The following is a 16,725-nucleotide window of genomic DNA, read 5'->3' as shown; positions in this document are numbered from 1 at the left end:
ATTCGATTCTCCGTGTGCCCTTCGCCGAATCAAGTGAATGATATGAGGTTCTGTCCATGGGAGTGTTGGCATTCACGATTCGCCCCATGGCAAGCGGCCCGTGACTCAGGTCCGTGGTCCGTGGCCTTGATCGAACCTTGTTCAAGTCATCGATCTAACAGCTGATCTCATTGGTCACGGGTCATGGGTCATGCACGATGGGTCAACGGTCAAATCACGAATCACGAATCGTGAATCGTGAATCGTGAATCGTGAATCGTGAATTCGCAGAAGAGCAAACAGCAATCCACGATCTCGATCACAGCAGAAAGAGACAAAATAACAACTGATTCAAAAGAAGAATAAGCCCCCAAAAAAAGAAAGAAAGAAAATTATCCAACCAACCCCCAATTCATGATTGACCGGTGCGGAACTCTCCGTGCGATTTTCGCGTTTGCGCTTACGGACGAATGGAGTGAGCATGTTCAGCTCGCAAGGGCCATCGCGCTTCGTCTGCGCTCTGTTTGGCGCAAGCTCTTAAGCGGGCGTCGTTCTGCTGTTCTGCTGATTCCGGTTGCTCCGACGCTATCCCCCGGCTTTTTCAGGAGACTAGACAGCTGGAGCAGCAGCAGTATCGATATTGAGTTGGCGCCCAAAGCATCTGAGGCAGCCAAAGGAGGCCAAACGCAGCATGAGATAAGCTGGGATGATCAAGTCAAAGGCGGTCATGAGCGTGGCACTGTGATTTACGATTTTTGTGGTGGGACTGCGCTTCCGGAGAGAAGCGAGCTTGGGAGGCTTGCTGGTTTTTGTCGAGCAAGTCACAACAGAGAGTCGTGAGTGAGCGAGCCGTGTTCCGGTTCGAGATTCGAGATTAAAGCACGAAGCACAAGCGTCAACGTTTTGAGTCGCAAGTGGGCGCCAGAAGGCGTCTTGGGAGAATGACGAACAAACACGAAATCACGATTTGTGATTCGTGATTGGGGTGTGCGATTTCTTCCACAATGGCCCTTACGTCGTATTCGTGATTGGTGATTCCGTGTGCAACCACCTTGTTCTCCTGCCTCCACCCTCGCTGCTTGTTCCTTTCTCGAAAAGCAAGAATCGATCACCATGTTTAAGCACGCAGCTGCCTCTCTCAGCCGGCCTTTGGCACGAGGCTTCTCGTCCTCGGCTGCTCGCGCTTCGTACGAGGACACGATCAAGAACCTGCTCATCAACAAGGACTCTCGCGTCATCTGCCAGGGTTTCACCGGTAAGACCGGAACTTTCCACTGCCAACAAGCTCTCGAATACGGCACCAAGCTTGTTGGTGGTGTTTCGCCCAAGAAGGCCGGTCAGACTCACCTTGGCCTGCCCGTTTTTGGCTCGGTCAAGGAGGCAGTTCGTGAAACCAAGCCGCACGCTTCGGTGCTGTACGTTCCGCCACCTGGTGCTGCTGACGCCATCATCGAGGCGATCGAGAACGAAGTTCCCTTGATCGTCGCTATCACCGAAGGCATTCCGCAGAAGGACGAAATTCGCGTCGCTGCTGCGTTGCGATCGCAGAGCAAGTCTCGATTGGTAGGTCCCAACTGCCCAGGAATCATTAACCCCGAGGGTTGCAAGATCGGCATCATGCCCGGTCACATTCACACGCCTGGCCGAATCGGCATTGTCTCGCGTTCCGGAACCTTGACCTACGAGGCGGTCAACCAGACCACTCAGGTGGGTCTCGGACAATCGCTCTGCGTCGGTATCGGCGGTGACCCGTTCCCCGGCTCGACCACTTTGGATCTGGTCAAACTGTTGCTTGACCACGACAAGTCGGAAGGTATCGTTCTTATCGGTGAGATTGGTGGAAGTATGGAGGAGGATGCGGCTGAATATCTCGCCAAGTACAACAAGACGCGTGCCAACCCCAAGCCGGTGGTCGCCTTCATCGCCGGTCGAACCGCGCCTCCTGGCAGGAGGATGGGTCACGCCGGTGCCATCATCGCAGGTGGTAAGGGCGGTGCCGATGACAAGGTCAAGGCTTTGACCGAGGCTGGTGCTATCGTCGCCGATTCCCCCGCCAAGATCGGTGCGCTCATGAAGCAGGCTATGCAGAACGCCGGTTTGGCATAAGCACAGCCAACCCCCCTTGAACTAAGCTCATCCCAACCACGCTGCTCGTAGAGTTCCCCGCAGCGTCGTGTCTTTTTGTGGATACACGTGCCTCTTGTTTTCATCTCGTTCCGTTCAATCCTTCGTCCTGTGTCGAGCAATCCCATGCTTTCGAACACGGTTCAGAACGACGAGTGTGTCTCGCAATGTCGGCCTGTTCGTGGACATGATGCTATTGCAGCGCTGTGTGCAATTCGGCTTGCTCTCTGAATCCATTGAGGTGCTGACTCAACACGCGGCATGAAATGTTGCTCTGATCTGTAAGCTTTCAAGCATTGTGCACGGATCAAGTCGGACGTTTAGCCAGGATCGAGGATGCAACTGCAATTGCGAGCGAAGAAAACAAACAAACAAACCAAGCCGATGAGAACGCAACCAGTCGCTGAAGGTATATCGAACGGGCCAAAAAGGCAAGCAGAAACATGGTGTAGACAAGATGAACGGGGAAAACATGGTGCACACTGCGATAAGCATGTACGTCGAACGAAAGCGTCGGTGTTATGTTGGCAAGAAAGGTGAGGTGGTTCAGAGAGGAGCAGTATAGGTGACGGGGAAGATGCCGATTCTACTGGCGCTCAAGCCGGCCTCGACTCTTCCCTGCCACCAATCGTCCCGGCTGTCAGTTTTCTTGGTGACCGCGATCACCTGACCCTTCTGGAAGCCAAGATCGCCCTCTTCCTGCGCCTCGAAGTCGTACAGTGCAACCACGCGCTCGATCACAGGTACGCTGGCGTTTTCGCTGGAAAGCGAAAAGCTCTCTCGCCTTGCGCTTCCCACACCAGAAACCGCCGCCGCGCTGGCACCGTACTCATCATCCGTGGACGTGGAGATGAGGTTGTCCAACGCGTCGTCTTCGGCGATCGTGGGTGTATTTTTGCGACCGAACGCCGAGTTGCCAGGACTCGGCGTACGGAATCGACCGAAACGATGACTCTTTGAAGGCGGAGGTGCACGCGAAGAGTCGTGGTCAATCGACCTTGTGCGAACATGACCGTCGTTGCTGGCTCCGTTGTATTGCGAATCGACGCGCGCATCGAGCTCATCAAATGGATCGCGAGCGCTTGAGCTCGCACCGGCGTGTGGTACATCTGTACCAAACAGATCGTCGTTGACATCATCAGCAGCGCTGAATTGTGACCAACCGACGGGCGTATTGGAACTACCTCGACCTCCAATACTTCCGCTGCGAATGCGTTTGTCGGACGTCATGCCCGGGGTGGGTACGTTACCAGAAGCACTGCTGTAGCTCCGATTGTGTGCAAACGGCGATCTGCGTGCAGCCGAAGTGCTTGCTGCTCCTCCTCCGCCTTGAAGCTCTCTATCAAGCGCGTCCATGTCACCCGTATTCGGATTGCCCCATGTGTTGCTATTGGCGCTATAACCGGGGATCTCGTTCCAGTCCGGTGGAGGCGTTGGTCCTGAGCGGTCCAGCTTCTTCTTGCCTAGACTGGAAAAGCTCAGATTGCTAGCAATACTACTCGATCGCTGTCGGATTCCTGGACGTTTTCGTTGCGAAGACGCCGAGCCAACGCGAGCGGGCGTGTTGCTGATAGATGACGAGGGTGAGAATGCGTATGTGCCGAAATTGCGGCTCTCGTGTTCATCATCTTTTCGGCGACGGTCACGATCCTCCCAGTCGTCCAGCTGATCACGATTGCGGTCGTTGAGATCGAATCGATCGAAGCGCTCAGGCAGGTCTTCGACCGCTCGCACGTCGCGAGACGATGCGCGCTGTCCATCGCCTAGACGCGACGAAGAGATATGATCAAGATCGCGGCTATCCACCGAGTCATAGCTCGTCCTACGTCCGCCACTGCCGCCGATACCACGTCTGCCAAAGCTACTCGTGTCATCGTAGTTGAAGTACTCGCCATCCAGGTCCTTGCTCGGCGTGTTGGCTAGCGTGAAACGATCGATGGTCTGAATCAAATTCTTGGCCCAGTGAGGTCGTTCCACAGAGCCAGAGAGAATCTGCTTGGGGTTCTTTCCGTACATTCCGTACGCTTTGACGTTGGCATCTTCACGATTGACGAGCACGGTGCCTTCGACCGAGATACCGCCATACAAACCTTTGGACTTGGAGTAAGAGAACATCGCTGCGACACGGCCCTTTGTGTTGACGCTGCCACTTGCTTCTGCAGACCTACCCAATGGGCCAACAGCGACAGACAGATTGCCGCCGAGCTGGAGAGAGCCGGTGGCCATGAACGAGCGAACGGCAGATTTGGAATTGAGCACGATCAGAAAGTCGGTGACCTCTGCACCAACGTTGAAGCCGCCACCGAGACCGCCGATCCCAATGGCGGCTGGTGCAGACCAACGATCATCGTCGGTTCGTGCGACTACAACGCCGGATCCTGCTCGTGCTGACAGCAGAAAGCCAATGCGAAAGACAGAAAAAATGGCAAATCCTCGAGCTCGTTGGAGTACGCTGACGGGGACGATCTTGTCCAGCCCATTGACCGGGTCAACAAAGTCGTTGAGGATCTTGGTTGCTTTGTGGCACTCCTGTTCCAGGTGGACGGGGATTGGATTTCCCATGGTGTGCACTCGCTGCCTTGCTCTGTGCTGGTGATCAAGATGAGCGTGACAAATATGCGTGGTCAAGATGCCTGATGTCCAGGCGAAGCAATGTGATCGAAAAAGACTTGCGAGATGCCTGTATGCCTCCGGATGGTCGTCAGTTGTAGTCAAGTACTGGTAGGAATGTTGGGATTGGACACGAGAGACTGGTGCAACCGTGCACAGAGTGGCGACAGATGAAGCGAAGTGTGGGTGCTAGCGACAGGCTAGCTCAGGGAGATGCCCTGATGGTAAATTGAGCTGGCAAGACGTTGGTGGCAAAGAATAGCAGGAGCAGTCGGCGAGGAAATGAAGGTCGAGAAGGAAAGCAAATGTCCACGGACGATCAGAGCATGAACCAACTGCGGGGGAAGGCGCTATCCGGGCCGTAACTGGGACAGGGACAGGGACAGGGACAGGGACAGGGACTGGGACTGGAAGAGTCGAGTCAAGCGAGTATATGTAATCTCGCTTCTATGTTCGGTTGTGTACTCGGAGAAAAGGGATGAACCTGACGACGCACAGCATAGCCGTTTGCGTGGGTGCGACCCGTTGCAGAGGTCGAGACTGTGACGCTGCAGACACGAGAAGATGAGGTTTTTGTATCACTCACTCACGACTGTGACTTATGCGCACCAAAAAAGCCGTGAGTGTGCGTCTGTTAACCGCAAACAGTCACGAGTGAAAGGTTTGTGTGGAGGAATTCAACAAGCTCAATTCGGCCCGGCCATGCGCGTTGTGTGACCGCTTCCGTTCTGGTTCTCTCATCTTGCATGACGCTTTCATTCGTGATTCACGCTGCACGATTCCCGATTCCCAATTCACGATTCACGATTCACGATTCACGATTCAAGATTCACGATTCACGATTCACGATCCACGATTTTATCCACTTCCCTGCCCCCAAATGCTCTGCTGAAACCAGGCATAAAGATCACCATCAAATTCACGACTGAGAACCACAACCAATGGTTTACGATTCGCAACAAGAGCGAGTCACAATTTGTGACTACTACAGCTTGAGCAGGCAGCGCCGTGCTCAACGATCCAGTAGCGCAGCAGAGCCTTCTTCTCGGTTGGCGCGTGTCCTTTCCCGCGCCTGTCGCGAAGCGGAGTACAGCCCATGCAGAGACTGCTTGATCTCTTCCATGCTTTTGAGGCCGTTGATGGCGTGCAGATAGCGTTCGACAAACGCCACCTTGTCCTTTTCGGGCACATAGCTTGTCGGCAGCTGTTCCACAATGCCAGGCACCCACGCCGCCATCTCTTGAGCAAAGCCAGAGGAGAGCACCTTGAGCGTCGTGGTCACAACCGGCATCACCTCGGGGCTGTATTCCGTCACAAGCCCGTTGAACAACACCGAGGCCAGCTGGAAGCCCTGTTGGCCTACCACCTGTCGGATGGCTGCAGCGTAGTTCGTCATGTCATCCATCGACGGCGTGCCATCTGCGCCCTGGGCATTCGTCGCCCCCAGCGGTGTACCGGGTTGAGATGCTGTCACTGGTATCATCAGCGCATCGTGTCCGACGATACCTAGAACAAAGTCCACTGTCGTCAAAATGGTCTCCGTCTTGAGGAGGGTCAGCGCAGCCAACGCTGCACGGAATACGTGCGTGAATTGCGGTGACAGCAGCAGCATCGATGGTCTGTTCTGCAGAGTCACAAGGCACGTGTTGATGTAGTCGTCCAGAACATCGCCCATCTCGGAGGGCATCGTGTTCTCCATCAGATGCACCACCTTGCCATTGAGCCTTTCCAATGCTCCTTGAAGTGCTGCACTCGTAGCCGCATTACCTTCTCTGCCAAACTGGTCGATGCATTTACCCACAATCCACACGTAGCCTGGCAATCCTGTCTGCTGAAAGCACGATGCCAATCGATCCAGCAACGGTGCAAGAGTGCGCGTAGCAAGCGGACCGAATAGCACAAGGCCACGTCGCAGCAGCCCACATGCCCGCTCCGAAATGAAAAAGTGGTGGCCATGCAAGGCCAGCACGCGATCAACAACCGAATAAGCCTCCTCACACGTCGTCGAGCACGCTTCAGAAAGATGGCGAGTGATCGAAGATCCGACAACGGCAAGCATCTTTTCCAACTGTTCCATCCTGTCAGCTGCTTTGCGCAACTGGTCCTTGCCCGGATTGTCGATAGCCAAAATTTGACTAAGCGACTCGAGCAGCGGCTGCGAGAACTGCATAAGCGCCTGTGGTGCCTCGTTGGGTTTCACACCTGCAATCACATAGGCAATTGCCTCGGAGATAGACACAAGGTCGTCGGGACCGAGCTTGTCGTTGATAGAGCCAAAGAAGTCGTACAGCTGAGGCAGGTAGGCTACAAGATGGCGATAGCAGTCCTGGCAAAGAAAGTTCATTGCCTGTGCAGCCGCTGCCACCACGTCGCTATCGGCTTCTGCCAGACCAGCACTGATGTAGGAAAGCTGCGCAGGGATCTGCTCGGGATGCATGTCGATCCATTCGGTGTATCTCGAGATTACGAGCAATCCCGCGTACTTGAGCTTCGGATGGTTAGGAAGCGTGGGGATGATGTTGATGATCTGCGGCAAAACTTGGTCGTCACGTGGATCAGCCTGGGCGCCCATGGCTCTCATGCTGAAGAGGGGTGCCTCCACGTCCTGCCACTTGAGTGTTTCCGCTGTCGATTGCGAGATAGTCGTCTGGATGAGCCCAAGCGATCTGGAAAGACATTGCCGGGAGCCGAGCACATGGCAGCAGTCCTTGAGCGTGTCGCCCATGCAGTGTCGGAAGGATCGGAACTCGTCGCGCTCCTGGCCTGTGAGCGTATCAGGGTCGTCCGGGAAGCGCAAGTGGCCGATCATGACCTCGAGCAATCTTTCGTAGATCGAAAAGAACCGTTGCGCTCCGGGCTGGTTGTGAGCGTACGAGAGCGCACCAGAGAGTAGGTACCAGAATCGGAAGGTGATCTGAACAATGTCGAGGTCGTGGTACGCCGTGCACTCGGCAATCGCCTCCACAATAGGATACAACTCGTCATGGTGACGTATCATGATGCGGTGATACGCTTCGCCCGCCTGCACAAAGATGCGACAGAGGCCTCGTACCTTGTCCTCGTCATCGCCTGCCGATGACAGTTGTTGACGCAAAGGATGGAGGCGCGCTAGCACTCGCTGGATGACTTGCATGTTTTCCTCCACCTCTTGGGTCTCGTTGATCAGGTCGCAGACTACATCCGTAGCCACATCGAACAGCTCGTCCGAAGCGAGCGCATCGAAGGACAGGTCGAAGAGTGTGGTCTCAGCCATCTGACCTGCCGACACCTCTCCGCTTTTGAGCCACGACCGCAGACATTGGAATATGGCGGTCTGGATCTGCGATGTCAAGCCAGAGGCCTGTACGTACATCGAAAGCAATTTGAGAACCTCGTTCGCCCCAGCCGAAAGCAGAAAGTGGCATCGGGCCGTGTAGAAATCGTTCGAGACAGGAATGCGGTTATTGCCAATGACCTCTTCAGGTAACACGGTAAGGAACTCGAGCAGGATAGGAACAGTCTCTGGACTAGAGCCAAATCTTTCGATCATCTCTGGCACCACAGTGGGCCATTCGGATTCGTCGAGCTGGAGAGCGAGACCCGAAAGAGCTAGGCTGAGCTGTGTCTGAATCACTCGAGGTCCTGATGCATAGGACAATAGAGCTGTGAGGAGAGTGTCACGCAGAGCTATCCTTTGCTGGCTCGGCACCTGCTCAAGGTCAAAAGTGATCTTGGTGCGGAACGTCTGCGCCGCAAACAGGCGTGGCTCGAGCGGCAGCTCTGAAGCTAACAGCAAGGAGTTGGCTGTTTGCCATGCTTCCGAGGTTTGCTGAAAGTCTTGAAGCCACGTGTTGGCAGAAGCCTTGGCCTGGTTGTTGGGGTCGGTGTACAGAGTGTTGAGCGCCTGCATGACGGCCTGAATGGCCTGCTGCTCTGTGGAGACGGCATCCGTCGAGCTCGGACCCGGTGTCGTTGGCATGACGATGGAAGCAGGCTGGAAATGAGAAGGGACTAGGCTTGCTTGGGATCCTCCAGCTTCTTGGGTTGACCAGGGCCGAGATTCAGGGACGGGCAGCACCTGAGTCTCGTCGCAGAAGTGACTACAATGTCAGCGCGACGATAATCTGATAGTATGGGAGTGCTGCGCCTAGGTGGAAAGCTAGGCTATTTGGAAAGAAACGAGCGATGACAACAAAGAAGGTGTGGGTCGAAATCACAAATGTACAGAAAATCAATCATGAATCACGAATCGTGAATCGTGAATCGTGAAATGGGCAAAAAGAATATCACTTTTTTGGCGTGTTCGTGTGTCACATGCACCCAAGCTTTCTCACGTCTCACAGTTGTGAGCCTCACGTCTCGTCACGCGTGATTCATAGACTTTCGCAGTCACAGTTGGCTGACAATTGAGTCTCGCGACACATACGCCCCTTCCAGCCTTCCAGGGCAAAGTTGGCCGATAAGATCACTTGATTGGTGATTCTTTCCGTGCTCACCGCTCGGCAGCCCTCAGTGTCTGTTGGGCAAGCTTCCGTGGCTCATGGCTCACTACCACACCTGTTGCATCGTTCAGTAGATTTCAGGCTGATGCACAGGCATAGCAAAACGCAAACGCATGCATATACGCAGGAAGAAATCATACCGAGCAAACTCTATTGATGGCGATGAACGTCGGTGAAAATCAGACGAAGACACTGAGTGCTCATTCGAGACCCGCCTCGTTGGTAAACTCGATGTGCTTCTCGATGTCGGCTTTGGTGACCGTCGGGCGAACCGCCTGGATGGCTCGCAAAAAGTCGCTCATGACCAGCTTGGGCTCGAGAAGCTGCTCACCTTCGATGTCGTCCCATGTCATTTCGATCGCATCGGCGTCACCTGGGGAGCAGGGCGTGAGGTATTCCTTCATCTCCTGAACCTCGTCTTCCACAGCCGCCTCGTCTCCATCCTGTTGAGCAGCATCGCTATGCGCAACCTTGTCCGCGCTGCCATTCTTTGCCTTTTCCTGCTGTGTCTTGCGTTTTGCTGGTGCCATGACCTTTTTGAAATGGGTTGCACCGGTCACCTTGCGTACTGGCTGCATCAGTGCATCTCGTACGAGGACGCTGATGTCGGATCCCGAATAGCCTTCCGTCAACGATGCGAGCTTGCGATAATCCTTGCCGTCTAGGGCACATGGAGTCTCGCCGACGTTGAGCTCGAACATGCGCTTTCTCGCCTCAAGATCTGGCAGTGGAATGTAGATGCGCTTCTCAAAACGGCGCTTGATGGCCAGATCGAGCGCCCAGGGAATGTTGGTGGCGCCGAGAACAAGGACGCCCGTTTCGTCATTTCCGACACCGTTCATTTGCACGAGAAACTCGGTCTTGATTCTTCTCGACGCTTCCGACTCTCCTTCACCTCTTGTACCGCACAGAGAATCGACCTCGTCGATAAAAATGATGGAAGGCTTTGCCTCGCGCGCCATTTGGAAGAGCTGTTTAACTAATCGTTCCGACTCTCCCATCCACTTGCTCACCAGGTCCGAGCTCGAAACACTAAAGAAGGTCGACTTGGCCTCGGTGGCGACGGCTTTGGCGAGGAACGACTTTCCGGTACCTGGAGGACCGTACATGAGGATGCCGCGCCAAGGCGTCCTCTTACCTGTAAACATTTGTGGGAACTTGATGGGCAAGATGACAGCTTCCTTGAGCGCTTCCTTTGCTGTATGCAGACCCGCCACGTCGTCCCATCGCACGTTGGGAGTCTCTGAAAGCACTGCACTCGACAGACCGGCTCGCAGCTTCTTTGTCTCTGGATCCACATCGTCATCGTCGCCCTCCTTCTTGCCGCCGGTGCTACCACCAACGCCCTTTTCGGCACCGTTCGCACCGACGGCGGCTCGATTTCGGTCTTCGGAGCTCTTTGCGAGGTGCTCCTTGAGTTTCTCAGCTCGGTCGAGGTACTCTGTAAACTTTTTGCGAATGAGATCTTTGAGCTTGTCATTCTTTTCGTACTTCATGGCCATCATAAAGTAGTCCAAGCTGTTCTGGTAGAGCTTGTATGCCTCTTGATAGTTTTGCTTGACATCTTCGTCGATCGCTTTTTGGACAATCTCGATCGCCTTATTCAAGAAATCCGAATTGGCCATTGTCAAGTGGGTGCTGTGTTGTCAGCAAAGGGGAGATGTAGGATGTCAGAGTATGTTCGAGCTTCGCTGCGCCGGCCGACTGTTGCGGTGGTCTGTGAGCCGCTTCGCTGGTCTCAGCTCGAGGCTATGGGGGGCTCGCGTGTTGGGAATGAATAGGTTTGCTCCTCGTAGGACTAATTCGAAAGCTGCAGTGGTCGCCGAGAATGAATTAGTGTATCGATAGCAGAGTAGCGATACTGGCGCAAGAGATGTCGAAATAGGTGAAGTTCTGTACAGCTCAAATCAGAGATTATGTGATGGAAGTAGGTGTGCAAGAGTGGCGATATCGAACGTCGATGTACACAGCAGCGAATGAATTGTGCTGCGCTCAGGCATGATGCAACTTAAGTTGCCATTCGTGATTCGTGATTGTCCCATGCACTGATTTTGTGTCTTCGTGCCTGGAATTCTGTGGAGTTAGATCGGGGTTAGAGAGCAGGAGACGAATAACGAAAACGCGGACGCCGTTCCTGCTGCTCAGCTCGCTTGCTCGTGGATCGTAGTTAGTGGCTCGTCGTTGACGGCCATCTGCTCGTTGTGTTAGAGCTCCGCCAACTGTTTCGATCTGAATTAAATCACGAATCGTGAGTCAGCAGCAGTCACAAGTTTGAAGATACAATGGTCGACCAGGACCCTTTCGGAATGGTCTCCGCAGGATCAAAAATAAATTCGGCAGGATCAAAATAAACTACGTGCCATCACCCGTGGTTTCTGTCCGATCAAACGAAGGCAGAGATGAGATAGCCCTCGCGCCCACTCTGCAAGAGTTTACCACCGAAAGGCGCACAGGCAACGCCCTGCACAGAGCGAAGACGAGACGGAAAGTGGAGACAGATGTCCCGAGTCGCAGGACGAGCAGTTCACTAAGATATAAATAACGTATCGTGCGTAACACCAGACTGTGTGTCGTTGTAGTCCAAAACTCTGCCGCCAAATGCCCATTTTACGCACTTTTTGGACCATCAGTTCTCCATCACATCTGCATGTTAGGAGACACGGATTGGTGCAGAGTGATCTATGATAGCCGAAGAGACTCACTATCAACTTTCTGAGTTGTAACAGTAGCATGGTGAGGTGTGAGTGCTCTAGTAAAAATTGTGTGTTGACTGTATGAAATTTAAAAAAAAAAAAAAAATCACGGATCTTCACGGGTCTTTCCCCCCTAATTATTCTCAAGTGCAGCCAAGCGGACAACCCGACCTAACACCAAAGAAACGACTCGTGACTCCACGTTCGTGGTTCTCGTTCACACCCTCTCGACCGAGATCCGAGATCCGAGACATTGATCCTCCATCCATTTGTGGTCAGAATCCATGATTGCAAAGAGGGTGGCTATTGCGCACCTTTGACCAAGTCACTAGTAGCTGCCGCCAAGGCTTTCCTTCGCAAACATCTGCAATATCCGCGACAACTTTTCTGCAGGCGTATCAGATGTACAGCCGCCATTGTCGTCGACCAGAACATCGCTGACCTCCGGCAGCTTGGGCGCTTCTTTGCCCACGATGGGTTCGCAGGAGCCGGTGCCTCCGTACTCGCTTACGCCGCTGCTGTTTCCGACGCTTCCCATAAAAGATCTCACAGACCACACAAATCCAGCATCGCCCGCTGCACTCCAGCAGAACTCGCAGCGAGCGATTCGTTGCTCAGAATCGGACGGTTCCTTTCTCTATATCGGTGCCTCTGATGGTCTGGTTCACTCTTATCGAATCCAGCTTCGCACTTCACCCCGTGCCAGCTCATCAAAGGCATCTTTGTCAACAACGGTGAGCTATAGCCTCGAGTTCAGCCGGTCGATATCAAATCATGCCAAGCCGATCGAGAAAATTGTGCTGCTACGACCATTCAATGCTGCAGCGGTGCTCTGCGAAGGCGTCGTTAGCTTTTTCTTGCTTCCCGACTGGTCTCCCGTTCGCAGTCTTCCATCTAACAGAGCCGTCAGCACCGTGATTCTGGATGATGAGGAGGTACAGCATGGAGCAGGTACGGACGCTGCTGGTATGATCAGCATCTGTCTTGTACGAAGGAAGAACATCATCTTGGCCAAGATCGGTGCTGACGGCCGCTCCGACTTGCTTTGGGCGACGGTAAAGGACATCCCTCTGCCTGGAGGGGCTATATTTGCTCGGCGCTTCGCTGATACCCTCTGCATTGCCAACGCCACCGAGTATAGTCTGGTCAATCTGTCTTCTGGTCACGTCACGCCTCTGCAGCTTCCCATCAGTCAGACTGGCGAATCGCCGTCGGCACAGGTGAGGCCCAGCATTGTCGCCGTTCCCATTCAACCCGCAACAACAAAGGACGTCACCGTCTCACAAGCTTCTTCATCAGCGTCCGATGCCAAGTGCGAGTTTCTCGTCACGTCACACACAGGCTCCATCACGTTGGGCGTCTTCGTCATGCCTTCCGGGGAGCCAGCACCAAAGCTGCTAGAGTGGCCCTCTCATCCTCGTTCAGTCACTTTTGACGGTAAAAATCTCGTCTCGCTGCTTCGCAATGACACTGTTGAGGTCCACACCCTTGGTCACGATTCGGTCGATAGGGTTCAGGTGCTGCAACTGCCACCTGGCATGGACCCTCGATTCCTGCAATCCGTCCCAGAGCTAATGTCTGCATCACAGCCGAACGGCTCGCACAGGCCCAGAACAGCTGCCGAGCCTCATGATGACCTTGACATTGTCAAAGTATCGCTCAACCGACTGTCCAGTGCAGAGACGCCAGTGCTGCGCAGCGCTTCAGAGCACAAGGTCTCACCTTCATCGAAGCGTCAGGTTCTTCTTTGCGGCAAGAATTCGACGTCTTCGATACAACAAGATCCTATGCTCAGCTGGACAACTGAACAGCTGCATCGAGGTCGATTGCGTAGTTTACGGAACAGCTTGGCTTTTTCTAGATCCACTAGCAATCCTGTTCAAGAGCGCGACGAGGCCTGGTATGCTTCGCTCGAGTCATCAACCGCACACGCGTTGCTAGGCATCGAGCTATTGCATCGGACAGACTTTGGCGCAGCGGGCGAGGTATTGCGACATGCCAAGTTGGACCCGCGCATTTTTCTCGCGCTATTTCCTTCCCTGCAACAAGTAAAGCACACGGCAGAGGAAGCCATCATGCCACACATTGTGCTCTCTAGCCTGGCAAAGCTCAAAAGCAGCGCCTCGGATCGGTTACAAAGCATAGAAGGACTGGTAGCTTCGAATCTCACGCTAAATTACTGCCCACCCTTGGATGTCACGACAGACAAGGCGCTCATCCAACTCGAAAAGCAGCTTCTACGAGCTGCTGAAAAGATGTTGCGCGCATTGTTAAAGGCATGGCGGACTGATTGTGCCGCTGCTGTCGCCAGCCAGGATACCACCAGAGCGCCTGTCTGGGCCGGAACCTTCATGGACGAGCTGATGTTGAACAACGTCAATGCATGCGTGGATGTCGCATACCTGACGCTGATCGCTGAGGAACGCGGAGTATCGGAGCAGGACGGTGCGGCGGTACAGGACGAGATGACAGCCTTTTTGTCGTCCAAGCATGCCTGTGAGCCATCGCAGGTGGAAACGGTACTCAAGGAGAAGCGTTTCTTTCATCTACTCGCGCATCATTACGAGCAGGCAGGGGATGTCGAGCGGGCGCTCAAGACTTGGACTGCGCTGATGGATGGTGAAATCGTCGACAGCTTCCAGACCACAGTCGATGGCGCAGCAGCGCTGTCGAAAGTAGCGGGTCTGCTCAAGAAGCAAACCGATGCCAATTTGCTTTCCACGTACGGACGCTGGCTCGTGCGAAAGGACCCGGAAGCCGGTATTGACATTCTTACAAGACAGACAGCAAAGGCTGGCGAAGAGCCTATGCAAAAGTCGAAGGCGCGGAGCAAAGCACAAGAATTGGAATCGATCCAAGCACAGAAAGCGATCATCGAGGAGCTACGGGAAATCGATGCCGACGCGGCCACCAAGTATCTCGAGGCAGTGGCGCTATCGACGAACAAGGTGCAGGACGAACAGATGCATCGCGAGCTAGCTGCAGCGTTGCTTGAACGCGTTGCAAAGCATCTGAGGAATGACGATTATCGCCGAAAGATGGATGGAGTGGCGCGAGACTACGCACAGGGGTCGTACGCCGAGTCCTTCTTTGCACATCTTGCGTTGGCAAGCGAAAGCTCGCCTAGAGAAATGGATCGACTCAAGTTGGCGATGCTTCTGCAGGGCTCTATGGTGCTCGACTACCAGTCGCTGCTGACGGCAATCGCGCCGCTCGAGTCGCTAGTATATGAGAAGGCCATCATCCTGGGGAAGCTGGGTCGCGATTCAGATGCGCTCTCGTTGCTCGCCGTCAAGCTCAGGGACGCCAACAGTGCGGAAGCCTATTGTTCACAGGATGGCGAGGTGCTGTCACCGATGCTGGCCGCCTCGATCGCCAAAGACCATGCAGCTCTGCAGCCTTTCGCGAGCATGCTGCGCGTTTCCTATGGACAGCGCGTCAAAGCACACGCTAAGGCAACAGCACAGCGCGAGCTATCGGCCGAGCAGCGCAAGCAGGAGCTGCTGAAGCAACTGCTTTCGGTCTACATGGTGAACGGCGCCGAAGAAAAGTTTCGGATTGCGACAGCACACTTGCTGAATACGCAGGCACTACACCTGGATAATCGCGAGGTGCTTGAGCTAGTACCCACAGACTGGTCTCTGCAGACGCTCGAGACATTCTTAACGCAGAGCCTTGGCAGACAGCTGCATCGACGCCGCGAGATGCAGATGCTTGGCAACATTGCAAAGTGTCGAAGCCTGGATGTGGCCGAAGATCTGTGGTCCCGGCAACGTGCGATGGGAGGAATACTACAGGACACAGAGCTCGATGGAGGCGATGATGGCAGTCGAGATGCTCTAGAAGCTCAAGATCACGAAGCAAGCTACATGGATGGGAAGGAGGAGGGCGGTAAAGGTGATGCTGCTTTCGACGCAACTTATGAAAAGCAGCAGCAAGGACCGAATGGAGTTAGTGTGGGGAAAGAAACAAGGATCGACAGCTTACATACAGGCCACGAGAAGCCGCGATGGTCTGCCATTGTGCATCCTGGGACGGACGGTGGTTACGACTTGACCTAGCGATCGCTCACGGCGTGGAGTATGATTGTTGGCCGTATCGTCGTCGTGTTGTGTACCATCGATGAGATATGATTAATAACATTCAATCATCGGCTATGTATTCAGTCACCAATCCTTATGAGTGGACGGCGGAGTTGTGTTTGTGACGCAACGTACAATAATCGTGAATGACGAATGACGACAAATCGTGAATGGTGTTAATTTAAAATACTGTATTCATCGTTGCAAAACGCCCATTGGCAGCGAGATTCACGTTTGTGGTCGACGTGGAACAGCTTGCAAGAGCGAGGCTGTGCTTATCTCGGTGTGCCGTTGTTTGCGGAGCGGCTGCCTCCGAAGCGACGAATGCGACATGAAGGATTCGTGATTGTGTACAAAGAGTGTCGTCGGAGCTGGAAGACGGCCTTGACGAAGCTATCACTCTGGATCGGCAGAGCAAGGTCGAGTCACGTCGGATACGTGTCTAGGCGCTGACTCCGAACGTCGGCAAGCGAGGCGCGCTAAGAGTCATGAGAATATGTTAGACGCGCGTCAAACCCAATGATCAGATAAGAGTTCAACGCGACAGTGAGTGTGAGTGTGCGTGCTGAGCTGTTTTTTGCTTCCGCAGGAACCCAAGCCGCGATTGACTTGTCGCGTACAGACGTGAGAGAGGCAGGTGAGAAGGCACGCTTTGATCTTTGTTCTCAAGACAGAATTGCTTGATTTGTTGAATGCACACTGCTACTGTTGTTGATGAGTGTGAAACGACAACAGAGCGCGGCAGAAGGCGGATTC

The 16,725-nt window shown here is 54.1% G+C and overlaps 5 protein-coding genes across 5 annotated transcripts; 2 read left to right on the top strand and 3 right to left on the bottom strand.

Moving 5' to 3' along the window:
- Positions 1–1,092: 1,092 nt before the first annotated feature.
- Positions 1,093–2,085, top strand: UMAG_01672 (putative succinate--CoA ligase (GDP-forming) subunit alpha; the record flags this gene model as incomplete). The annotated part of the gene is made up of 1 exon (XM_011389353.1): positions 1,093–2,085. The coding sequence occupies one exon, from the start codon at positions 1,093–1,095 to the stop codon at positions 2,083–2,085; it is 993 nt and encodes a 330-aa protein (XP_011387655.1).
- A 564-nt stretch (positions 2,086–2,649) lies between these two features.
- UMAG_01671 (uncharacterized protein) lies at positions 2,650–4,665 on the bottom strand (the record flags this gene model as incomplete). Its single annotated transcript, XM_011389352.1, has 1 exon — positions 2,650–4,665. One exon carries the CDS (start codon positions 4,663–4,665, stop codon positions 2,650–2,652), a length of 2,016 nt encoding a protein of 671 aa, XP_011387654.1.
- A 1,060-nt stretch (positions 4,666–5,725) lies between these two features.
- Positions 5,726–8,671, bottom strand: UMAG_01670 (uncharacterized protein; the record flags this gene model as incomplete). Its single annotated transcript, XM_011389351.1, has 1 exon — positions 5,726–8,671. The coding sequence occupies one exon, from the start codon at positions 8,669–8,671 to the stop codon at positions 5,726–5,728; it is 2,946 nt and encodes a 981-aa protein (XP_011387653.1).
- Positions 8,672–9,394: 723 nt separating this feature from the next.
- UMAG_01669 (putative AAA family ATPase VPS4) lies at positions 9,395–10,819 on the bottom strand (the record flags this gene model as incomplete). Its single annotated transcript, XM_011389350.1, has 1 exon — positions 9,395–10,819. One exon carries the CDS (start codon positions 10,817–10,819, stop codon positions 9,395–9,397), a length of 1,425 nt encoding a protein of 474 aa, XP_011387652.1.
- A 1,541-nt stretch (positions 10,820–12,360) lies between these two features.
- UMAG_01668 (uncharacterized protein) lies at positions 12,361–15,948 on the top strand (the record flags this gene model as incomplete). The annotated part of the gene is made up of 1 exon (XM_011389349.1): positions 12,361–15,948. One exon carries the CDS (start codon positions 12,361–12,363, stop codon positions 15,946–15,948), a length of 3,588 nt encoding a protein of 1,195 aa, XP_011387651.1.
- Positions 15,949–16,725: the final 777 nt, after the last annotated feature.

Source organism: Mycosarcoma maydis, chromosome 3 (genome assembly GCF_000328475.2).
Source record: "Mycosarcoma maydis chromosome 3, whole genome shotgun sequence".
Lineage (NCBI taxonomy): Eukaryota > Fungi > Basidiomycota > Ustilaginomycetes > Ustilaginales > Mycosarcoma > Mycosarcoma maydis.
The sequence above is the reverse complement of the archived record's forward strand: the minus strand, read 5'-3'. Positions and strand labels throughout refer to the sequence as shown.